This window comes from Callorhinus ursinus, unplaced genomic scaffold (genome assembly GCF_003265705.2).
Source record: "Callorhinus ursinus isolate GAN/ISIS: 27379988/994484 unplaced genomic scaffold, GSC_fseal_2.0 scaffold13, whole genome shotgun sequence".
NCBI lineage: Eukaryota > Metazoa > Chordata > Mammalia > Carnivora > Otariidae > Callorhinus > Callorhinus ursinus.
Genome location: NW_027397075.1, coordinates 18638427 through 18663485, shown reverse-complemented (window position 1 = coordinate 18663485; position 25059 = coordinate 18638427). Strand labels below are relative to the sequence as shown.

The following is a 25059-nucleotide window of genomic DNA, read 5'->3' as shown; positions in this document are numbered from 1 at the left end:
CCTGGGACTTGTTTCAGGGTTGGGTTGATGACTTCATCCTGAGTCTGAATCCAATCTCTGCCAGCGATGCCAGGGGCCAAACGACCTGTGCCTCCGGGGGTGGCGTCACGACAGGGGGGATTTGGGGCCAAGCGGAGTTGCCCTGGACTCCAAGGGGCTTTTGTTGCTGAATTGCCCGAGCAGATCTGAACCAGGAAGCATTGCCCCGTGAGGCAGGTAGGTGTTCCTGATTTACGAATTCTTTTTTTTTTTTAAGATTTTATTTATTTATTTATTTGAGAGAGAGCCAGAGCGCACAGAGGGAGAGGGAGAAGCGGACTCCCCACTGAGCAGGGAGCCTGACATGGGGCTCGATCCCAGGATCCTGGGATCATGACCTGAGCCGAAGGCAGACGCTTAACGACTTGAGCCACCCAGGTGCCCCTGTTTTATGAATACTTATCCTTCTTCAATCAGCTAGCTGAGCCTTCAGAGTCAGGTTGATTGTCACGAAAATAACATTTATAATCACTGATCACAGGAATGGCTACTTATTATTAAATTAATACTAATTTTTCTATAGCTAATAATTATTCTTATTTATACGCTTATAATACTCTGGGAGAGACTAACTTCGACACGTGATCTCACCTACCCATCATGACGAGTCCTGAAGGATACATTGTCATCTTCATTTTATTTCTGAGGAAACGTGCTCACTCAGTTATTACTTCAGTAAAATGCATCTCTTGCCAGCTGCCATTGAAAATGAGAAGAAAGGGGCACCTGGGTGGCTCAGGGGGTGAAGCGTCTGCCTTCGGCTCAGGTCATGATCCCACGGTCCTGGGACTGAGCCTCGCATCGGGCTCCCTGCTCAGCAGGGAGCCTGCTTCCCCATCTTCCGCTCCCCCTGCTTGTGCTCTCTCTCAAATAACTAAATAAAAACTTTTAAAAAACCCACTTTATTGAGGTATCATGGACACACAAGAAGACTATCAGGCACGGGACTCTGACAGAGAGGCAGGGCCATGGAGAGCCTCAGTGGTGGCCGCGTCCAGCTCCGGGGATGGGCTGTGTCCTCTGTGTCTTGTGTGGAGCTGAACTAGTTCTCAGCACAATGTGGGCCAGGAGCCTCCCTGTCTCCTGCCCCACTGCCCAAACCTGATGTACTGGCGTTCTTCACGATTTTATGAGATCGCCAAAATCCTGTACTGTTTTATCCTGACCTTCCGCTTATAGAAGCAAAACTCAGTTTCTGAGGCTGGCCGTGAAGAGCCCTGTCCCGTGCAAGGCTGTGCCCTGTGATCCTCCACAGCAACGAGTCCCAGCTCCCAAAGCGGGTGGATACGCTTGGAGACAGCTGGGACAGGGGGTCACTGGGGAGGCGGCAGCCTCACGAAAACCTTAGCCGCTAACCATCTACCTTTACCACTGTGGCAGCCGCCTTGGTCCCAGCCTGCTGAGAAGCCTGAAGTCTAGGCTGTGTCCCAGCTCAGCAGGGCTCACTTTGTGCATGACCCTGAACAAGGCCTTGAAGTCCACCTTGGTCTGCACCGTCGGCCTCGGCTACAATGCGGGCTTCGTTACTGGCGGAGCTCCGATGGGCAAGGCCTGGGCTACATTCTTTTATATCTGCCCTCGAGAGCCTGCGGGGTGAGCAGCCGTACCCCTACTTTGCAGTTAATGTGCTGATGATGCTCAGACCGCCTACCTCACTTCCAAATTCACCCGGCTGTAAATGGTAGAGCGGGGGTTCAAGCCTGTGTCTATCACAGACTTTGAAACCAAAGGATCTTACGGTAATAGAATAAAAAGATGAACAGGAAAAGTTCAGCTATTCAGCCTGTCATAGGACCACAGCGATAACCTCATATGTGAGCCCCCCACGGGGAAGCATCACCAGAACCGCTGGATTGATACAGATAAACTCTGATCTCACAGCCCCCTGAGAAGGCCCCTACCTGCTTTTTCCCGGGTGATTCTGAGATGGTGTAAATAAGATCTGTCACCTTCCGTAGAGACAGACCCTGCTAAGCCTGCAGGTGTTCACGCCCCTGTGTGATCCCCTCCCCTCGAGTGTGGGTGGGACCTGGGACTTGCTTCTCAGCCAGAACGGAGCAGAGCAGGTGGGTGGTCACTCCTGGGACTGTGTTAGCAGACGGTCTCCAGTGCCTTCTCAGCCCCCATGTTTTGCTGAAGCAAGTGGCCGGGCTGAGGACACATCACAGATCTGTGTTGTTTGAAGCCCCCGAGTTTCTGGTGGCTGTTACGGCAATAAATCGGCGGCCAGCTGCTGAGAGGCAGGCGTGTCGTCCCCGGGCCTTCGAGGTTCCTGCCCAGCGCAGGAGCTCCCGGAACACGGCTGCCCCGAAGAACAGGTCTCTGACCCCGCCCCTCCAATATGTCCCCCACATTGCCTCAGAGAGATCATTCTGAAATGCTGATTTACTTGTGTCACTGTCCTCTTTAGACTTGTTAGTGGCTCCTTATCATTTTAAATAAAAATCCAAACTATTCTGCCTAGCAATCAAGGAACGTCCCTGTCAAACTGTCATGCCAAGCTCTTCAGGGCACTGCTGCTGACCCCCTCCCACCCTGGGCTCCAGCCACTCCCACCGGCCACCCTCCCAGCTGCCCCTCCTTGGGTCAGAGCCCCTGCACCTGCGGGCGCCCCTCCCGAAGACGGTCTCTCTTCTTGGCCGGGTGAGTTCCTACTCACCCTTTACAGCCTCCTCTCCTGAAGCCCTCCCACCTCCTCCCCGAGCCCGAGCCTGAGGTCCGCCCACCACTGAGCTCTCCTGGTACCTTACAGGCCATGACGCCACGCAGCACACTGACTTAGAACCATTTTTAAGCTCGGCCCCCTTTCTTGGCTGAGCTGTTCTCTGCAGAACTTGACACACTTTCTCCTTCTTCATGTCCTTTTCTTCCCCCCTCTTTCTGCCTGGAAAACACGGCTTAAGGAGTAAACGCAGGGCATTACTAACAACACCCAGGGCTGAAGTGAGGCTCTCGCGGGTCAGAGGGCAGCAAAGCCAACTGCTGGAGCGGGTGCACAGGGCAAGCTCCGCAGACGCGTGACGTGTGAACGCAGGGAGGTCTGCAGTCGCCCGAGAGCGGATCTCATGTTGCTGATGTTGTCCCCTCACTGTGAGGGCCAGGCCAGGGACCCGAGAGACTTCCTCTTTCTGTTGGATAGAGCCACCTACTCTGTCAGAACGTTACCGAGTGACCTCTCCTGAGACTTTGTTCTTAAAGACCCAGCATGTAAACTGCACTTCCTTCCTGTTCCTAAAATATGAAATGATGGGACAGGCTTGACTCAAAGGCCCTCTCCGGCTCTCCTGGGCTTGCCAATTGTGACCACTCAGACACAAGCCTTGGTATCCAAACCACAGAGAAAACGGCTTCTCAATTTCATGGAAAGGGCCGCCTGGCTGGCTCAGTCGGTAGAGCGTGTGACTCCTGATCTCGGGGTCGTGAGTTTGAGCCCCACGTTGGGTGTAGTGATGACTTAAAAATAAAATCTTAAAAAAAAATTTTTTTTTTCTCACCACTTATTTTGTCCCAGGTGGGGAGGGGGGCACAGATGTCACACACACCCCGTTATCCAGAGAAGGAGGCAGGGGAAGGGTACAGATACTATTCCTGACTCCTTCCCCCTTTAAACTTACAATAAGAGCAGCCTTAAGTCAGAGACAGGCCGATGTGGGTGGGGATCCCTGGAGAAGGGGCCTATGCAGCGAAAACTGTGTAGCCAATATCTGAAACTAACAGCAAATGACTCAGTTTCAATTTAAATGAACTGTTGACACCACATTTCAACATGAGGGCTGGAGTTGGACAAGTTCACATTTAGATATGAAAAGCAGGAGTACATCTTTTCAATCTATCTCTTATCAGTTCATGGTTGATTCCAGACAGTGAAAAAAATATATACGTATATAAAAAAAAAAAACCACCGGCTCAGATAATAGCTGATCCATGGCTTTGGGGTCTCCGGGCTTGGGTCAGAGCCAGTCCAACTGCGCAGAAATCTGTTATTCGGGTGGCTGAGAAGTCAGTGTGAAAGGAGAGCACTGTTTCAGGGTCCACACGGGATGGAGGACACCTGTACGTATCTTGTGCTCCGCTGCAGGAGTGTTTCCAATCGGCGTGGTTTCCCCCCTCCCAGCCCGTCTCCCAACACCCAGATTTAGGAGCCTTAGAAAATTGTTCATTTATTCCCCTTGCCTGAGTTGCAGACATCGATCATCCAAGAAATATTTATTAGCCTTCTTTATATCGGGCACTGCAGATGCAAATTGGAGTAAGGCTTTATTATTCCCTCCCTCAAAGGGGAGACAAAAGGTAGCAGGTTCCAACAGATTGTGTAGTGAGGAGGGGGTGTTTAGTAAACGTTTCAAGAAGGAATGAATGAAGAATATGCTATTATAATGGGGGAAGCCCCAATACTAGGGCGTGTGCTCAGGATGACACTAGCTAGGACTGCGAGTGTTAGACTAAAATCTTTCTTCCTGGAGCCTGGGTGGCTCAGTCGGTTAAACGTCGACTCTTGATATCAGGTTGTGATCTCAGGGTCGTGAGATCGAGCCCAGAGTGGGGCTCTGCACTCAGTGTGGAGTCTGCTTGAGCTTCTCTCTCTTTCTCTGCCCCTCCTCCCACCTCCACTCACTCACAGGCTCTGTCTCTCTAAAAAAAAAAAAATACATTAATTAAAATAAAATAAAATCTTTCTTCCTCATATCAACCTAGAATCATAACATTTGCCATTTGCCTTTTGCCCTTCCAGGTTCCGTCATGGATTGGTAGTGGCAGAGGGCAGCACGACTCCGTATATTTAAAATAAATAAGGTCGGGGCGCCTGGGTGGCTCAGTTGTTAAGCGTCTGCCTTCGGCTCAGGTTGTGATCCCAGGGTCCTGGGATTGAGTCCCACATCGGGCTCCCTGCTCAGCGGGGAGTCTGCTTCTCCTTCTCCCTCTGCCTGCCGCTCCGCCTGTTTGTGCTCTCTCTCACTCTCTCTCTCTGTCAAATAAATAAAGTCTTAAAAAAAGATAAGGTTGTCTTTTTAAACATAGTATTTTTTTAAAGACTAAGGAATTACTCATGAATAAATACTGATATGTAAGGCAAGGTACTAAGTGGCTGAGGGAAGGTGGGGTTGCTTACATAATCTGGGGCAGACCCAGAGCCTGCCAGCTTCCCAAGAATGGGGTCTGGGAGGCCCCCCTGCAAGTCAGGTGACACTCTGCCTCTCTCGGCCCGCAGCTGCTCCAGACGCTGCCGGTTCTTTCATGGGGACATGACTGTTCCACACACCCTTGTGCTCACCCAGACCCCCTTTGCTCTTTCTTGGTCCCTCCCTCCCAGCTCCTGCTTTATGAGGTTGACCTCTGGATCCTTCTGCTGGGCTCTTGGAGCAAGGACTCCAAAGTCCCACGAGAGGCCCCCTGTTTTCACGCCTGGCCATCGGCCAGCCTGTGGCTAGCTGTCGGTGGGACCCTTGTGCACCTGAGTCTAATTAGCGAGGAGCCCGGAGTGGCCCTTTGATACTGGCATTTCTAACTAGGGAGCGGGGCAGGCAGACTCACTTGGAAGGGCCTGTGGGCTGCGAACAGGCGTCTCTTGTGTGGTTTTATGTGTGGCATAGGCATCTGGATGTTATAAGACTCCAGAGTTTCTGAAGGTAGAGCAGAGAGAAAATGCTCAGAGGGGCCCCAGATCCCAGAGTCCCCCACCTGGTGATGGGGATCAGAGCAGTTTGGGCACAGGCAGGAAGGTCTCTGGTTGTGGAAGAAGTTCATTGTAGAAGCAAAGTTTTATCGAGTCTCTGCATGCGTGGGGCAGATTCTTAGATCCACTAAGTCTTGGATCTTTTTTGGTACGAGGTGCTACAGGGTTGAGAGCTACTTTTTAAGAAAGCATATCTCTGGAGTGCTTAACCATGCACCGCTAATAGATCATCCTAAGAACATTGTGGATTGGGTGTTCTAATCCTTGCCACTTTACAGAGCTCCAAACTGAGGCTCAGAGAGTTTCAGTTACTTGCCTCAGGACACACAGCTATGGTATATGGAGGAGCCTGTAAGAACATCAGACCTGACCGAGCTGCCTTCTCCACCCCTCCTCGGCAGCAGCCCCCAGGAGGGCACAGCCTGTTCCTGATGGGCTCATGGGTCTCCCCCTGGACTGCGGGGCAGCGAGGGGCTTCACCACCCCATCCCTAGGAGCCCGCAGGCCTGACGCATAGTTCATGCTCAAGAGGCCAGTACATGAAGGAATGGTTGCACAATTGGCTGCACTACCCAGATCAAGGGAAAAGTGAGAGAAAAGTGAAGACGTTTCCAGAGGGCCAGGGCAGAGGTGGAAGGCGGTATGAAGACCCTTCCTTGTGTGTGGCCTTGGCCACATTCAGCCTGTGCTGGGTGGGAGAAGGTGCAGTAACCTCCGTTGGGGACACAACTCAGCCTCAACCGTGCCTTGGACTAATGGCCTTTTGGGAACTTTGGAACTAAGAATTCAAGCAAGGAGTATAGGTAAAGGGAAGACCCCTCCCAGCCTGTTCCCACCAGCCAAGCTCCACGGTGGGAAGGCCTTCCCACTAGCTGGGGAATGGGAGGGGGCTGCTTTCCTGCTGGTGCTGATTGCTCAGTTTTGTTTGCTTATTTGTTTTGTTTTGTTTTGTTTTTTTGCACAGTGATTTGATTGACTGTTTGATTCATCTATTGTTTTGATTTAATAAACATGTATAGATCGACTCTGTGTGGGGCTAAAACCTAAGGCTGGAGAGATAAATAGATTGGGGCCCTTTCCTTGAAGGGAACAAACAAAGGAGGGGAGGTTGAAGCATCAAATAATTTTACCAAGTTACAGATGATGGGGAGTGGAACGCAGAGTTAGTCCATGAAATTTTATGAGTGTATCACCGAATGAAGGATTTAGTATTTTACCCACAGGAGATATTCTGTGTCTGGCACTGTGCTTGGCACTAGAATGGGGCCCACAACATCCTCATGGAAGGCTGTACTTATCCACAGCTATGTTTGTTTTGTTTTTGTTTTCTTTAAGATTTTATTTATTTGACAGCGACACAGCGAGAGAGGGAACACAAGCAGGGGGAGTGGGAGAGGGAGAAGCAGGCTTCCCGCGGAGCAGGGAGCCCGATGCGGGGCTTGATCCCAGGACCCTGAGATCATGACCTGAGCCGAAGGCAGATGCTTAACAACTGAGCCCCCCAGGCGCCCCTCACAGCTATGTTTTATGAACCAACCTGATCGAGTTAGAGTTCATATGCAATCAAGTGCATATATTTAACACTCTATGATTTGCTAGTTTTCACTTGTGAAATCATCCCCACAACCAAGGTGGTGAGCGTAACCATCACCTCCAAAATTTCCTTGTGTCCCCTCTGTCTCCCCATCTCCTGCCCCTCCACGGCCCTCCATTTTCGGGCAGTCGGCAATCTGCTTTCTGTTGAGACTTGACGGCATGTTCCAGAATTTTCTACAGATAGAATCGTACAGTGGGTGCTGTTTTGTCCAGCTTCTTTCACTCCCGGGATCATGTTGAGACTCATCCATGCTGTGTGTCTGTCAATGGTTTGTTTCTTTTTGTTGGCAAGTAGGATTCCCTGCATAGGTGTACCACAATCTGTGCATCCATTCACATGTTGATGGACATTTGGGCTGTTCCTCATTTTTTGGCCAATCCAAATAAAGCTGCTTGTGTACAAACCTATAAATGGGCATATGCTTTCTTTTTTTTTTTAAGATTTTATTTTTAAGTAATTGCTACACCTAGTGTGGGGCTCAGACTTATAACCCCAACGTGGAGAGTTGCACACTCTACTGGCAGAGCCAGCAGGCACCCCTGGACATATGGTTTCATTTCTTTAGAGTAAATACCAAGGAGTGGAATGGTGCATGTTTAGCGCTTTTTTTAAAAGATTTTATTTGTTTTGAGAAAGAAAGAGCATGCACGTGCGCATGCAAGTGGGGTGAGGGGCAGAGGCAGAGGGGGAGAGAGAGAATCTCAAGCCGACTCCTCGATGAGTGCAGGGTCCGATGCAGGACTCAATCCCACGACCCGGAGATCATGAGCTGAGCTGAAAATCAAGAGTCGGATGCTCAACCGACTGGGCCACCCAGGTGCCCTGGTATGTCTAGCATTTTAAGAAACTGTCCAACTGTAGTCCAAAGTGGTGATGTCATTGATATTCCCACTAGCAGCGTATGAAAACTCACTTCTTCTACAGGTGCGTAAGGGTGTTTAAGTGTGGTTTAAATCACATTTCCCTGCTGACTACTGATGTTGACTATCTTTTCAATGCATATTTGCCACTTCCATACATCCTTGGATGATGTGTCAGCCCAAATTTCTGCCCATTTTTTACATTCTCTGATTATTGAGTTTTAACAGTTCTTTACATGTTCTACATACTACGCCTTTAATCAAATATTCACTTTGCAGGGCATCTGGGTGGCTCAGTCAGTTGAGCAGCCAACTCTTGATTTCGGCTCAGATCATGATCTCAGAGTCCTGGGATGGAGCCCCTCAGCGGGGAGTCTGTTTGGGGATTCTCTCTCTTTCTGCCCCTTTCCCTGCTTGTTCTCTCTCTAAAATAAATAAATCTTCAAATATACGCTTTGCATATATTGTCTCCCAGTCTGTAGCTTATCTTTTCATTTGTTTCAGAAGAGCATCTAATTTTAATATAGTCCAATCTGTCAACTTTTCTTTTCTTTTCTTTTCTTTTTTTTGAGGATCATGCTCTGGTGTCGTATCTAGGAAATACTTGTTCAACTGAAGGCCCCAAAGATTTTCTCTTATGTTTCCTCATAAAAGTTTTATGGTTTTAGGTTTTACACTTAGACCTATGAGTTATTTTGAGTTAATTTCTGTACATGGTACAGGATATGGATTGAATTTCATATGGATATCCATATCCAGTTGTTACATCGTTATTTGTCAAAAGATTCATCACAGACCTGTACCTCTGAAACAAATAATACATTATATGTTAAAAAAAAAAGGAAGATAGTAGGAAGGGAAGAATGAAGGAGGGGAAATCAGAGGGGGAGACGAACCATGAGAGACGATGGATTCTGAAAAACAAACTGAGGATTCTAGAGGGGAGGGGGGTGGGGGTATGGGTTAGCCTGGTGATGGGTATTAAAGAGGGCATGAATTGCATAGAGCACTGGGTGTTATACGTAAACAATGAAGCATGGAACACTACATCAAAAACTAACGATGTAATGTATGGTGGTTAACATAACATAATAAAATAAAATTTAAAAAAAGAAAATAATGAAATCACAATTTTAAAAAGAAGATTCCTTTCTCCACTTTTGTGCACCTGAATCAAAAATCAATCTTCTCTCTACATACCTGTCTATTTCTGGACTGTGTGTTCTGTCACATTTATCAATTTTTCTAACTTAATGACAATACTGTGCTGTTTTGGTGATTACAGCTTTATAATAGTCCTGAAATCAGAGAGTCCTTCCACTTTGGTCTTTTTTCAAGGCTGTTCAGGTGAATCTGGATCCTTTGTATTTCCCTCTGAAGCTTACAATCAGCTTGTCAGTTTCTAAAACAAAACAAAACAAAACAAAACAAAAAAACCAGATGATATTGATCAGGATTGCACTGAACCTGTAGATTAATTTGGGGACAACTGACACAGTAACAATCCCAAGTCTTCTGGTTCATGCAGGTGGGGTATCTTTCTGTTAGAATTTCATCAGTAGTGTTCTACAGATTTCATTTTACCGTCTTATACCCTTTCTGTCATGGTGATTCCTATGTATTTCATAGTTCCTGATGCTATTATAAATATTATTCTTTTAAATTTGGGTTTCTGATTGTTCATGGCTGATCTACAGACACACAATTGATTTTGATGTATTGATCTTGTATCCCACATCCTGGCTGTTATGGGCTGAATTACGTACCCTCAAAATTTACATGTTGACCTTCTAATTCCTAGTACCTTAGAATGTCACTGTATTTGGAGATAGGGTCTTTTAAAGAGGTAATTTAGTTAAAATTGAGTGGGCCCTAATCCAATATGACTGATGTCCTCATCAGAAGGGGAGAGTGGGACACAGACACACACAGGGCAGACCGTGGGGAGAAGATGGACAAATAGGGAGGCCTCAGAAGAAGCCAGGCCTGCCACCACCCTGATCTCAGACTTCTTGCCTCCAGAACTGTGAGCAAATAGGTTTCTTTGGTTATGCCACTGGGGCCTTGGTACTTTGTTACCACAGCCCTAGCAAATTAATACACACGTGCTAACCTCACTTAGAGCTTTGTTGTGGGCTCCACTGGATTTTCTGCATAGACAATCATATCAACTGTAAATAGAGCTTCGCTTCTTTCTTTCTAATCCGGAAGCCTTTTATTTCTGTTTCTCATCTAATTGCTCTGACAAGGACTCCCAGTACCACATTGAATAGGAGCGGCAAGAGCAGACATCCTTACCTGCTCCTCATCCTATGGGGCCAGTGTTCAGCCCTTCACCACTAAGTATGATGTTAGCTGTAGGTTTTTTCATAGATACCCTTTGTCGAATTGAGGAAATTCCCTTTCTGGTTCTTAGTTTCATAGCTATGATTTTTAAAATTCCATTTCAAAAGTGGGAAGATGGAAACCCCAAATAGCTGGTCAAACTTTCCCTACCGTTTCCTACGGTTGTAGATATCTAGTGCAGAATATGGAGAAATTGTCACAAGCACAGATGCTAGATCCATACTGCACAGGTGTGCCTTACTTTGTTCCTCTGTAAAATGGGGATAATCATAGTATCTAGCTCATAGGATTGTTCTGAAGATTACAGTGTGAACAGTGCCTGACTACTAAGAAGTGTTATGTAATTTTTTTTCTCCCCTGTGTTCATTTAAAATCATGGAAGACAACCAGAGTCTGCTTCAGGAGGCAAGCCAACCATGCTGACTTCCAGATATGGGTTTTGCTCCATCTTTTCCCCAATCCATCATGCTCTTGGTAGCGCAGTTAGAATTTTAGACTGGAACAATTGTCATCTGCCTCTACCTCTGGCCCAAAGCAGGAATTCCTTCTGCAGGCCGCCCCTGACCAGCTGCTGGCTCCCTTCTGAGCAAAAATTCTTGAGGTTAATTGGACATCCCAGAATCCCGAATTTCTCAGTTCTGGGAAAGTCTAGCCATTAGGTGACAGTGAGATTTCCCAGGAACTGGGAAGCCAAATTTCCATGCTCACTGTATGCATTACTAGGTTCTCCAGTCGCTTCCACCATGACACCTGACAGAATGGGTCTCCTGGGAACTGGCAGCTCCTCTTCCTTGCCACTAGGGAACCGAATTAGGGTCAAGGGTAGGCCTGGCATCTCTGCTTTAGCAACTGCCCAGATCCTGAGTCAAAACCTGAATAAAGTCTAGGCTCCTTTTATTTAGCCCCATTGTGGGTGGGAGAGTAACTAGGCTCAATCCTTTCATGGCATATTTGGAAAAAAATTTGAAAGGACTCAAAGTCTGATTCCCAGAAATTCTTAGCTAAAAGAGCTCTTGGTTTCAGATTTGACACCAGTCTTTCCCTGATTGAGCAGCAGGGTGTTTTGCTCACTGGAACAGTATTGTTCCATAAACAAGCAAGAGATGCATCTGCTACAAACAAAGTCAAAATTTCCGTCTAAATTTTAGCTAATAGAAATATAAGGACCGATTCAGGCTCTAGATTTTTAAATCTCCTGAGCCTGGCAGCTGTGTTTTCACTCTTTCTACTAAACGCTGCAGTTTAGGATTTAGGGAATTATGAAAAACACACTGGTGGCACCAGAGCTCACATGGGGCAGGCTCCCCTGCCCCAGAGTATTGACTGATGCACCTACCCCCCCTTTTTTTTGCTGATGGTGGGGGGGAAAGGCTCTCGAAATGATCCAGCTACAAGAGACTGAGCAAAGGGTCTCAGGCTTTCTTAGTTTCAAGAGGATCCTTTTCCTTAAAATAACTGAGCATTAAGTGCAAAACTATGTCAATGTCACATTTGCTGTGCCCATTTAGTAACATAAGCATGCAAGGCCCGGACATATTTATACAACTAGTAATTGCTCTGCAAAACCATCAACAGCTCACAGCCCAACAATCTTCCAAAATACTATGCGATGCATTTAAAATCTGCAACTTTGCAAGGAGGCCCCCACAAAATACCTTCTTTGAATTTGCGTATTTGTGTACGAGGACACACATCACACCGTTGATATGGGATCTGAGCTAGTCTTAAATGCTAAAAAGGTCCCCACGATTTGCTTTGCTTAAATGCACACTCAAAACTTTATTAAAAACATTTTTCAAAAATAAGCAAGACATCAGCAAGGCTCGGTGGAGGAGTGGAAAATGGATCGTATATCTTTAACCCGCAGAAGCTAAAAGGCTTTTTTTTGTTGTTGTTGTTAGCTAACAATGGAAACTTTTTTTTTTAAGTGTTTCCCTCCCTCGGTCTTGCCAAGCAATAGAAAAAAAAAAAAAAAAGAAGAAAAGAAAAACTTGTTCCGCTGAGTTCAACCCCAGACGGGCTCACAACTTCCTTCCTGCTTTCCTCCCCCAAGCCCCCCCCCTTCTCCCTCCCCCCTCCTCCCCACCCCCCCCCCCCTTTTTTTTTTTTTTTTTTAATCGCACATTGAACAAACACTGAAGTAGCCGGAGCAGAAGCTGACAGGAGTAGTGTCTGCACGGCCCAAAAGGGCGTGCGGGGCCGGTCCCGCGGAGCCTCCGCGCGATCGCCGGCCCCAGCCCGGGAGCTCTCCCCCAGCGTTCGCGCTCCCCTTTTTTGTCTTCCATAGCTCGCTCGGGAGGTTGATCCTGAGCTTTCTCACTTTTCAAGCCATCTTGTTCCTACGAGGTCTGCGTCCCTGGGCCGTACAATCTGCACGGGCCCGGGCAGCTGAGAAATTGCAGGTAAGTTTGGCGGCTTTTTCACGGCTCTCGCCTCCGAGCCCTCTCTCCCCTCCCCTGCCCCGGAGCCAACTTGGGCGTTCCGGGTTCTGGAAAGGCGCAGAGGTGGGCGGCGGGGACGCGGAAGGGGTGTGAGCCGGGACGGCGGCGGGAGCCGGGGCGCGGGGAGGGGAGGAGGGACGGGTTCGGGGTGTCCCTCCGGCTCGCCTTCCGGGCCGCCGGCCCCCGCCGCCTTCCCCGCGCGCTCCGGGCGTCCACGGTTCCGGCGGCCGGGCGGCTGGGCTGGCGCCGGGTGAGGTTGCCCAGGATGCGGACGAGCCCGGCCTCGGCTGCGCCTCCGCGTTCGGAGCGAGGGCCCGGGCGGGGTGCGGAGCCGGGCTGCAGGCGCGCGGGCCCCGGGGTGACTCTGAGTGGGCGCGGGTCCCGGTGCCGCAGAGGCAGCCGCGTCCTTGGGTACAGGGCGTGCGGAGGGCTGACTCCCCGTGCGCGCGCGTACACACACACACACACACACACACAGACACACACACACACACACACGCCTCCGTGGGGGGCGACGACAGGGAGCAGCGAATATTGGTTCCGGTACAGGGGACGTGCAGCGCCTCGGCCCCGGGCGCGCGCAGGCGCGCCCACACTCACAAAACACACTTGTTTGGGGACAGGCGACAAGGCCAGTGCTGAAAAATGCCTCGGCTGCGGCCCCACCGCGCGCCCGGGCCTCCGTAGGCCGAGGGACCCAGCCCCGAGCCCGGGGTCGGCGAGGTAAACGGCCGGCGCGCAGGCGTCTTCCCGCTGCCGGGCGCAGGTAGCGGCTGGGTAAGCAGGTCCCGCTCAGGTTCCCTCCAAGTGGGTGCCTGAGGCCGGAGAGGGTGGTGGCGGCAGAAGCCGCGGCCCAGGGGCGGTCTTCCCTCCCTCCCTCCCGCTTAAAGCAGGGTTTGCTCGGCCCGAGGAGACCCGCAGACGGTGGATGGGGTGTCCGCACCCTCGGAGAAATGCGAGCCAGCCGCGCCCGCACGCAGCACACTTAGGAACCAAGTAGGCATACGCAGGCCCCTGCCTGCCCGCGTGGCTCTGGGGAGGAATTTTAGAATTGGACTTTGCAGGGACCTCCAAGCGCACATCACACCCTGGGGTGAGGGGTGGGAGCGCACTCGGGAAGCTCACACCCGCAGCCGGGCTCTGTCCGCGCGGAGCCGCGCCCTCCCGGTGGCTGAAATGTCCAATGGCACCGGACCCCCGACAGACGGGGCTTCCGCGGGACGGCCGCCCCCGCCCGGTGTCCCCTTCCCGTCGCCCCCCTCCCCCGCCCTCCGGGGTCCTGACTTTCCTCCTTGTGTCTCCACAGCGGAGCTGTCGTTTATGGAGCTTTGGGCGGGGGCTGAGCCCTCGGTGTTGGCCCCCCGCCCGCAGCCCAGGCCATGCCACCGCCTCGGCGCGCCCAGCCGCGGCCGCCGGGCCTCCGGGGCTGAGCCGGGAGCCGCGCGAGGAGGAGGCGCCGGCGGCGGAGCCCGCTCGGGAGCCGCGGCGGCGGGCAGCGCGGCGGACCCAGTACTATGGCTGTGTACTGCTATGCACTCAACAGCCTGGTGATCATGAATAGCGCCGAGCAGGTGAAGAGCGGCGGCCCCCGGCCTAGCAGCAGCGAGACGCCCCCGCCGCCGGGCAGGGCCGTGCTGAGCCCCGGCAGCGTTTTCAGCCCCGGGAGAGGCGCCTCTTTCCTCTTCCCCCCCGCCGAGTCGTTGTCGCCCGAGGAGCCCGGGAGCCCCGGGGGCTGGCGGAGCGGCCGGCGGAGGTTGAGCGGCGGCAGCGGCGGCGGCAGCGGCGGCGGCAGCGGCAGCAGCGTGGGCAGCCCGAGTTGGCCGGGCCGCCCGGGAGGGGACGGGCAGCAGGTGGTGACCGCCGGTTCCCTCTCCCCTCCGGGGCCGGAGGAGGCCCAGAGGAAGCTGCGAATCCTGCAGCGCGAGTTGCAGAATGTGCAGGTGAACCAGAAAGTGGGCATGTTCGAGGCGCACATCCAGGCGCAGAGCTCCGCCGTCCAAGCGCCCCGCAGCCCGCGTCTGGGCAGGGCTCGCTCGCCCTCCCCCTGCCCCCTCCGCAGCAGCAGTCAGCCCCCAGGGAGAGCCCTGGCTCAGAGCGAGGAACGGAGGACAAAGTCGTGGGGGGAGCAATGTCCAGAGACTGCAGAGGCCGGCTTTTCGGCCCGGAGAGGAAGGGCGCCGGGCCTGTGCCTCTCTGAGGGCGACGAGGGGGTGGCACATTTCCCCCGCCCGGCCGCCCCGTCAGGACCAGGGGCTCAGGGTGCAGCGGTTTCTGCAAGAATGGAGAAGGGGACCCCGGCCAGACCCCACTGTGGCTCACCCAGAGCTATGGAAGTTGACAAGAGAGTCTCTCCGCCTTCAGGGACGCGCAGCGGCCAAGCTCCCCCGTCCGGGCTGGCCAGCGTGAACTTAGGGATGGCCACAGAGGGGACAGCGAGAGCCACATCCAGTGGGCCACACCATCCGCAAGACGCTGGCTTCATTGAGCGGCCTGAGCGGGCCAACGAGCTCGGGGGTCTGCACCCTGGGGAATCCCTGGTGCAGAGTCAGGGGCAGTCTCTGGGCAGTCAGACAAGCCCAGCCCCGGAGAGGGGCAGGCCCCGCAGCGGAGAGCCCCCTGGGAAGGTGGGGAAAGGAGGTCCTCCCCGTGGCGCTCAGGGCCCTGGGGCGCCTGAAGCCGGAAGGCCAGAGGACAGGACTGTGAACGCGCAAAGCTCGAGGCTTTCTGAGGCCCCGAGCCGGTTCAGGCCACCCCACGACCTGGGCTGTGTAGGCCCTGAGGTGACCCAGGGTGGGGCCCCAGTGATCAGGGAGTCTCCACAGCACTGCAGGGGAGTGGATGAAGGGTCTCCAACGGCGTGGGGCTTGCTTGGGGGCAACCGCTCTGCACAGCCAGGGACCCAGGAGGTGGACGCAGGAATTCCCTCTGGCCGAATGCTGGAGCTTTTGCCCTCCTGGGAAGCCGCGAAAGATTTGAAAGAACCTCCGTGCCTTCCTGGGGACAGGCTGGGGGTGCAGCCTGGGAGCTCCGGGCCTTGGCTGGGCCCCATGGAGGCAGCCCAGCTGGCTTGGACGTGTGGCACAGGGGTGCAGTCGGAGGGTGCTTGGGGAAGCCCCCAGCAGGACAGAGCTACCCACCCCAGCCCGGAGCTGCTCTCCCCAGATGGGAAGGACAAGCCTTCCCGGAGAGAGGCCTGCAGCCCCAGCAGTATACCCGCGGTGATCATCACAGACATGGGTGCCCAGGAGGATGGGACCTTGGAGGAGGTACAGGGAAGCCCCCGGGGTAGCCTGCCCTTGAGGAAACTGTCATCTTCATCTGCCTCCTCCACGGGCTTCTCCTCCTCCTATGAAGACTCAGAGGAAGACATCTCCAGTGACCCTGAGCGCTGCCTGGACCCCAACTCTGCCTTCCTGCATACCCTGGACCAGCAGAAGCCCAGAGTGGTAAGTCACATTCTGAGATTGTCCTTCAACTCCTTTGCACGCCCCTGTTGTTCTTACTTTGTACTGAGTCATGAAGACTCTGATCAGGGCCTGGGGCGGTCACAACTTAGGATCGTCTTCAGGTGTGTGCTGGGGAGGTGGCTGGGCACTTTGTAGCGGGGACAGTAAATCCAGTCACTTTGCTTACCACTTCCGTGAACATCTTAAAAAACAGTATTTAAGGTATAAATATAAATATAAAAATATAAAAATACGAATATAAAATATCTTTCTGGCAGATCACGGCTCCCTTCTCGGGGAGACAATATTTGTGAGTATTACCAGAAACTCCCTGATGAATCCCGGAAGATAATGAACAGAGCTGCTGAGTATAGCATTTGTCTGAACAGGCGAAACACTTAATTCTGTGATACCTTTGGGCAGAGGAAGACTGACAAAGTCATGAAATTATCTCGGCTTCTACTCGTAGGCCGGGAAAATGAGCCGTGTGATTCTGTGTCGGGGCTCTGAAACCTGGGGCTGTGCTTGGGCCAGTGTTCTGGGTGAAGAACCACCTGGCCTCAGGTGGTTAAGTCAGGACGGCGCAGTATTTGTGGGATCCGTGTAACTTAGATACAGTTTGATGTAGGAATTAAAACAAAAACCATGCTTTGAGCTACACAGACAATTTTTTAAAACAGCAGAATGTTATATTCGACTGTATTGCCTGAGCTAGGCACTGGGTGATACCTCTAGGTTAGAGAGTTCCTAATGCATATGCTTGCTGGCTGGTGTGGGTACATTTCAGGTATGTTTTCAGGTACATTTGTTTTGTTTTAAGAGTATTTATTTATTTATCTGAGAGAGCGAGCACAAGCAGGGGGGAGGAGCAGAGGGAGAGGGAGAAACAGATTCCCCGTTGAGCGGGAGCACCATGTGGGGCTCGATCCCAGGACCCCGCAATCGGGACCCTGAGCCGAAGGCAGACGCTTCACCTCCTGAGCCCCCCAGGGGCCCCTCAAGCGCCATTGTTTTGATTCATCCTACTAACATCTTTTTCTAGCCATGGCAGAAGACCGTTTATTTCTGCTACATAGTCAGTCTCAGTCCCAGGCTGTTTTTCACTCTTAGGAGGATCAGAGTGTCTTAACGGAAGATGTTAAGAGTTGAAGCTAGCGCTTCTGAAAAGGTCTGGACTTTCTCTTACTTTTCCAGAGTATGGGGGAATTTCCTAGTTTAGTGTGCAAGGGGAGGGGTTCTGGTGCTACGCTGGGGGAAGGTCTGCGTTTTATTGTAGTAGGAAGCCTTCTGACTGCATCTTGAGTATCAAATACTATTCATCCTATGGCAATAACTCCAACCACAGCTGCTCAGAACTTTATGTTTCTACTTCGCATCCTTCTCGAAGGTATTTTGGACCTCAAACCCCTTCGCTCTTGGACTTCCACTTAAGTAATCACAGTCTGAATTTTTGAAGACCAGGCATTCCTTTTCACGAGACAGTTTCTCCGATGATGGGGAGGCAAATGTGTATGCAAAATTTGGCCCCGATTAGCCTGCATTTTGTGGCGGGACAGGGCTGTGGGCACAGACACACCGGCTTGGTGGGGAGGAACGGTGCACCTGGGAAGGGATGGACACACTTCTCGATGTAGGCGCTCACATTTCTCTGACTTCGTGCCCACAATTATAGGCCTGGTGGAGAGGGTGGTCCTCGGTTCCACTCTTCCCATTTGCTTTCAAAACCCTGACCCGTCGCTGGCACAGCCAGGTCGCTTTAAGTTGTTCTCCAGTTTTCCATTCGGCCTGTCTAGTGGTGGATTAGCAGCTCCTGTTGGCTGTCCCTCAAAACAGCTTCTGTGTCCCTTTGAGAAGGGCTGTTGTCTGGAAGTCAGCTGAAGGGGAGATCAATAAGGACAGGTGCTAATTTTTTTTTTCATTTGCCAGAGAGATGCCAACTGAGAGGCCAGATGGTTGAGTGGTGTTCTGTGAGCTAACAGGTCCACAGGTAGAAATGAGGCCTGTTGGGTGCCTGGGGGGCTCAGTCCGTGAAGCCTCCGGCTCTTGGATCTCAGCTCAGGTCCTGATCTCAGGGTCCTGAGTTCAAGCCCCATGTTTAAAAATAAATGAAAATAAACAAATGAGGCCTGCCTGTTGGCCACCCACCCTCCCACCTGTACACAGGTTTTCAGATACCCACAGAGGAGAGCCAGGGAAAAGTCCCCTGCCAGCTTGGCTTTGAGTCACGTGAGGCCTAAGCGGGGCCTGTGTGGGGGAAAGGGTGGGTAACCAACTGGAAATGATGGGAACCTAGGGACTTTTCAGCTGTTGGTTGAGTGCTTGCCTGATAAGCTAAGTTTTCTTTTTCTTGTACAGATTGTTATGGTGGAGCCTTATCTGTGAAACCAAACATCTGCTCATTGGGTCAAAAATCCCTTGATTACCTGATATTGATATTTTGTCTTTGGAAGGCCAGACATCTTGATTGACCCGGCCTTTTGGCTGGGCTCCTCAGTGCTTTGTAGATAAGCCTGCTGCTTCTGTGGGGCTGCACTGAGCTGCGGGTGCATACGCCCACAGCCGTTCACGCTCACGTGTGTGCACACTCACACACCCCCTCACAGTGCTCACACACACCCCGCTCCTGTTCACACTCACGTGCTCACACACCCTGACACGTGCTCACACACACGCCCACAGCCATTCACGCTGACATGTGCTCACACTCACACCCTCACACGTGCTCTCACACACACGCCCTCGCCTGTTCGCGCTCATGTGTTCACACACCCTCACCTGTTCACACTCACACAACTCCTACCGTTCATGCTCATACGTGCTCACTCACACCCCCACCCATCACACACCCTCACCCATTCATGTTCACGTGTGCTCACACTCACACACCCTCACCTGTTCACGCTCATATGTGATCACACACACCCCCTCACCCATTCACATTCACACGTGCTTACACTCACACCCTCACCCATTCATGCTCACACTCACACCTTCACTCATTTACACTCACACATGCTCACATCCACATCCACACTCACATTCACACGTTGGCACTCACACGCTCATGTTCATCCTTGGCCTCACATGTTCATGCTCACACGTATGGGTTCACAAGCCTCACATGCTTAGGCACACACTCACACACGCTCACACACCCTCACATTCATGCTCATACATGATCACACTCACACTCATTCACCCTTATGTGTTCACACTCACAGTGCCCTCAGGTGCTCACACTCATATACACTCACCCTCACACATGCTCGCACACCCACTCACACCCACAGGTTTGAAATTGCATGTTCAGCCTCCCAGTCTTGCAACTAGTCGCTGGCCCTCAGCCCCACACTGAGAATTTTTTTTTTTTTTTTGCTGCCCTGCCTTTCCCCAGAGGGGAGGCCTTTTATGCCTTGTGCAGCTTGTTCTTTCCTTCTGCGGAGAAGTGACTGTGGGTGATGCTGTGCGGGCGGAGGCAACAGCCCAGGGAAGCCTGAAGCTGGCTGCTTTGTTCGCTCTCCCGCTGTTGGGTCCCCCTGCTGCTCATCACTGGTGGAAGCCCCACGGCCCGTGTACTGGAATCTAGAAGCCCTCCCTGTGGTTAAAAATAAAGTGAAAAGCAAGTTGTTCGGGAGTGCACTCTGAAAATCACTTAGCCATTTAGATGATGCAAATTAGCCGTGGCCCTTTTACTGGAAGGGAATGTGGTCGGAAGGCTGATCTCCCCGCTTGCTTCCATGGGCAGGAGCTGTGCAGACAGCCTCAGATGCATGCACCGTGCCTCCGGTTTTCTGCTCCTGATGAGCCCGACCCACAGGCCTGTCCCTGAAGTCGAGTACTCCAAGGCTTCGCACCTGTCTGTTTATAAAGGCTCAGACACGAGACATTCGCTCAGAAGCAATTGTATTGCATGCCTTATGTCCGGGGCTTAAATTTAGGCACCTTCACACTTACTGTTCTCTATGGTCTGAACAGAAGTGAACTGCACTTGAGCAAGGATGGTGCTCTTGCTTGTTGTTCTTTAAGACAACTAAAAATCCCATTAGTACTTCTTGCCTTCCCTCTATCATTCCGAGTATGTGGGCCATGGAAACACCAGGTTTAAAGGGTATGTTAAAATATGCATGCACCTTACTTTAGAAAGTAGATTTTATTGATTTATTCCAAAATTGTGTTATCAATTATGTGTACAGAAAATAAGACAAAACACTGGCCTGGTTACCTGGGGGATCCGTAAAGAAGTATCCTAAAAATTCTTGCCTTCTTGGTACTTAAGGGCCCTTGGAATTTTGTTTCCTTTGCTTTTTAAAAAAAATATTGACTAGTTCTGTGTTTGTTTGTTTTGGTGTGTGTGTGTGTGTGTGTGTGTGTGTGTGTGAAAAACTAACTCACACATGTAGTAAAAAATTCAAACAGTTTAAAAATGGGGTTTTACGTGGGGGCCTGGCTGGCTCAGTCAGTGGAGCATGTGACTCTTGATCTCAGGGTTATGAATTTGAGCCAGATGTTGGGTGTGGAGCCTACTTAAAAAGAACATTTAAAAAAGGTTAAAATGGTTTTATGTGGTTTTGAGAAGTCTAACACTTTTATTTTGGGTAAACCAAATTAAAATGTAAAAGCCTTAGAGGGGTATTTACCAAAAAATAAATGTAATGGTGAGAACCTTTAAATAGAACATTCTTTTCTGGATAAGAATATCAAAGGCTCGGATTTGTGGGGTTTGGGGTTCAGGCTGTACATGCTGTTTGCTTGAGATGGGGCACGCTTCTTTTCTCCCGGAAAGCCGACAAGGCCTCGGCACATTTGCGATCTGGGAGGACCCCGTGTCGTCTGTGTGAGGTTCAGGCATTAGTTACTCTGCTCTGTTTAGGGATAAAGAAACCAAGACTCAGGGAGACAAAGAGACCCAAGGACGATCTCTGTGACTCAGTTTTCTCCTTTTAAAATGTGTGTATTTTGTGAAGATGATCTCCTGGAGGTCTCTCTAGTTCTGGCTCTGTGGCTGTATAATTCTAGACTTCTGAAGTAAAACCCAGCCTCTGTGAAGTCCACCTCAGGGTGTCGGAACATGTGGCCCTTGGACACTGAGGCCCAAACTGGGCACATTTAATTTTGTGCTTTTACTTAAAACCCATTAATCGATGTACCTCTCTTTGCCAGAGGACCGGTCCTTTGTCACATCACATTGCAAAAGCGTTATAAATCCTCGGTGCCACACCCGAGATAATCATAAATAGACTGTCATTAGAGGTGGTTGTGCTCAGATGCCAGGACACTAACCTGAAAAGATGCATTCCATTCCCTGTTGTATTTCAGTTTGCAAACTCTCCTGCACAGATGATTGTTTTATCAAAGGGGGGGTATAGAGAAAAGGGGAGATCGATGCAGAGGCATTGCAGAAACACAGCTCGGGATTTACCTGGCCTTCAGGTGTTACAAGAAAAATGTGTTAAACAAACCAGGTGCTGCTTTTAGAGAGACGCATTTCAGGTGTTGGATAAATCATTTTCGGGACTTTTGTTTTTAAGCGTTGAAGTCGCTTCTCTGATTTTGTTGGCACGTACCCATCGCCTGTAGTCACAGATTAGATTAGTTCTGTGTAGTTTATTTATACTCCTAGGGGGATCGATAAGATTGTCGAGGCCTATTTTATTTTGGCAGCTTTCAACCTAGTTAGCTAAAGGCAGAATCATAAAGTATTTAATGGGGAAAGAGTTTTAGATCTTGGTAGAAAAAACTGTGTAGATTTCTGGTAATCAGCAGGTGATTGATTTAGAATTAACTCAGGAACCCCTAACCCGTGTTGAGGTCACATCTTTGGGGTGGAAGGTTCTCTGGTTTTGACGGAAGACAAGGCCTGGGCATTGCAGGTTATGACGCTGAACCCTCAAACCTGGGACAGAGTGTGCCTTGCAGGGATTTTTTTTCCTGACCAGGTACACTTGGCTCCGGGAAAAGACGTATTTTTTGCGAATCAGGGAGCACACTGTTGAGGAAATCAAACCCAACCCAAATGTGAACTCTTTCATACTATGAAAAGCCATGTAGAGCGCCAACTTCTGTTTGAACATCTGGATGTCCAGTTCTCCCGAGACCGCGAGCGCCCCTCCTAGGATGGGATACTATTGACTTGGTGAGTCGAGGTCATTGGCGCTATCGGCTGTCTTGGCACACGGAGCAGGAGCACCCAGCATCGTAGTTGTCCCTCAGACCAGTGGCCCCAGTGCACCTGGCAGTGGAGGCCGCCTCAGAGGTCTGGAAGAACCTGCCATCCCGGTCCCAGGACCCTCCCTCCAGTGACACGTTACTTGCTGTAGTTCTGACACCAACCTTGAGTCTCACTGCGGTCCTCCCAGACCCCTGGTCATGCATTTTTCCAGGAGTGAACTATTGTTTTAAAGACAATTCAGCCTGGGTGGCTCCATCAGTTAAGCATCTGCCTTCAGCTCAAGTCATGATCCCGGGATCCTGGGATCAAGTACCACATCGGGCTCCATGCTCCGCGGGGAGCCTGCTTCCCCCTCTCCCTCTAATCCTCCTCCCCACTTGTGCTCTCTTTCGGTCTCAGATAAATAAATAAAATCTATTTTAAAAAAAGACAACTCAGTTCTCCTTGGCTGAAAGACACCATGCATGTATATGAATCCCATTAGGAAGCTGAGCCTCTGTTCTTGGTGTTAAAAAAATAACAAGAACTTTTCTATAGTGTACGTAGTTAGCGTAATACAAAGCTGGGTCTGGGAGAGGCTCTAAAGCTCATTTCCTCCATTGCCCACATTTTACGGTTGAGGAACGCCCAAGTCCAGAGAAGGTTCAATACAGTGACAAGACCCACGTTTACAATTCTTTTCACTTAAAAACCTTGCTTAGTGGATAGGCTCCTTACTCCCCCTGGGAGAGCCTCCTTGGCTTTAAACACAGCGCATGTTTTCAAAAAAGGTTTGTTAAGGGGAGGGAGGGATGGCTAAGTGAATGACCGACAGTACGTCCGCTGCGTTACCTACCCATGAAGGAAACGTCGAACCATCTAGAAGGTGGAGAACAAAGCAAGGGGAAAAGGAACAATGAAGGCGAGCTTACTGCTTCCTCCTGCAAACTCACTGGCATAGGGGTGAGGGTACTCGACCATCCCGGTCTGCGCCTGGCCTGCAGGCCCCGCGGGAGGTGGAGAGACAAGTGTGACCTCACGGGCCGCTGTGCATCGAGTCAAAGTGCCCAGCACCACACCTAGCGTGTGGGAGAGGCTCAGCAGGTGTTAGTCGAGGTGGCTCGGGAGACATTCTGAGCTCTGGCGAGGCAGCGTCTGCCTGGAAAATCTGCCGGGCCCCTTGCAAGAAATGCTCAGTAGCAGTCCTCGGATTTTGTTTAGGTTCCACTTGCATCCCACTAGAATCCTGGGAAGCGAGTCTCCCCCAGCCAAAATGGAATGCAATGAATTTCTCAAAGGCCCGGATTCCCAGGCCAGCCGTGAATCCGTCCCAGGCAGTGGACGTGGTGGGACATCGGGAATGAGGCTGGCTGCCCCTTCTGTCTCTGGTTCCTAGAGTGGTTTCCCTTCGTTCAGTCTCGGGGATGGGAGTCCATCACGGCGGAGGATCCAGGGGACACCTGGCGACTAGCTCGGTCGCAGCGCATTTGCAGGGGAGACCCTGCCAATGCTGTCACTGGAAGGCGGCACCTGGCAGGCCTTCTCTGATGAGGAGTGACTTGTGATAAGTCACTGCGCAGGCTTTTGACTAACTGGTCGGGCGTGTTTCTCGAGAATTCTATTAAGAATTAGCTGTTAGAAATCGGATCTTTCCCCTCTGTTGAGCTTTACTTGGGCATTTTATTGACTGGATATCCCCTGGTGGAAGGCCATTCAGTAGAAGGTTCCTCTGCAGGCCTCTTGTCAATACTACACATTCTTTATTTCCTGAAATGTTTATTCCTCTTTTGCACCGAGTTTTACAAGGAACCAGAAAGGAGCAGCTACAGACAGAAAGTACGCAGAACGAGCCTCTGCAGTTCATCTTTACGTATAATTTAAGGGGGGAAAACGCTGTGACTCCCACCTTGGAATCAGTCGGAAAACTTCTCACCCGGCCCGGGGCTGCTGGTGGTGAATTTTCAACTCAAGAAGAGCCTCCCTTGTGAAGTTCACTGTTATCCTGTTCATCTAGCATTTTACTTTTGTGGTAAGGTTCTGGTGGAAAGGGAAGATGAAACGATCAGCATCTCGAACGGCGGCCTGGAGATTATTTCCGTTGACCTGGTGACTAAGATTAGGGGTGGCCCAATTTAGAGGTGATACGGTGTATTACTGGCACGGGGCGAGGCCCCACCCGCGGCCCAGCAGATCTCCTCCCACAGGTTCTCCCTTTGCCCGCGTTTGTAAAGTTGGTCTCAGTGCATCAGAACGCAGGGACAGGGGACTTGTGCCTTCGGCACTGGGGGCTCCGAGAGCAGTTTACTTTCTTCACCCCTTTTGAAGGGTCCTCTGCCTTCTGCACCCCCCACCACCACCACTTTCATCAGAACGAATAAACTGATGGTCCTGTTTTCCAAGAAGAAGCTTTAATACCTTCTATCCCATCACGCTTACCACTTTCCTACTCTGCAGGGAGGGTCCAGCCAGCCTTAGGGGCAGGGACGGAGGGATTTGGGGGCCGGCCAT

General features: G+C 51.1%; 1 protein-coding gene and 1 non-coding gene across 8 annotated transcripts in view; both read left to right on the top strand.

The window, feature by feature from the left end:
- Window positions 1-3410: 3410 nt before the first annotated feature.
- On the top strand, window positions 3411-3483 carry TRNAR-CCU (transfer RNA arginine (anticodon CCU)). The gene has a single exon. It is a non-coding gene; the product is annotated as a tRNA-Arg (tRNA).
- A 9158-nt stretch (window positions 3484-12641) lies between these two features.
- ITPKB (inositol-trisphosphate 3-kinase B) overlaps window positions 12642-25059 on the top strand; it is an 88440-nt gene continuing 76022 nt past the window's right edge. For 3 of the 7 annotated variants that reach the window (XM_025877698.2, XM_073899867.1, XM_073899868.1), the window contains exons 1-2: window positions 12642-12918; window positions 14264-16403. In XM_025877698.2, coding sequence (XP_025733483.1) covers window positions 14472-16403 — 1932 coding nt within the window. In that variant the 5' untranslated portion in view covers window positions 12642-12918; window positions 14264-14471. Of the gene's footprint in view, window positions 12919-13580; window positions 13735-13824; window positions 13954-14263; window positions 16404-22339; window positions 24448-25059 lie in introns of those variants that run through there. The other 4 variants (XM_073899865.1, XM_073899864.1, XM_073899869.1 and 1 more) reach the window with 4 other exon arrangements.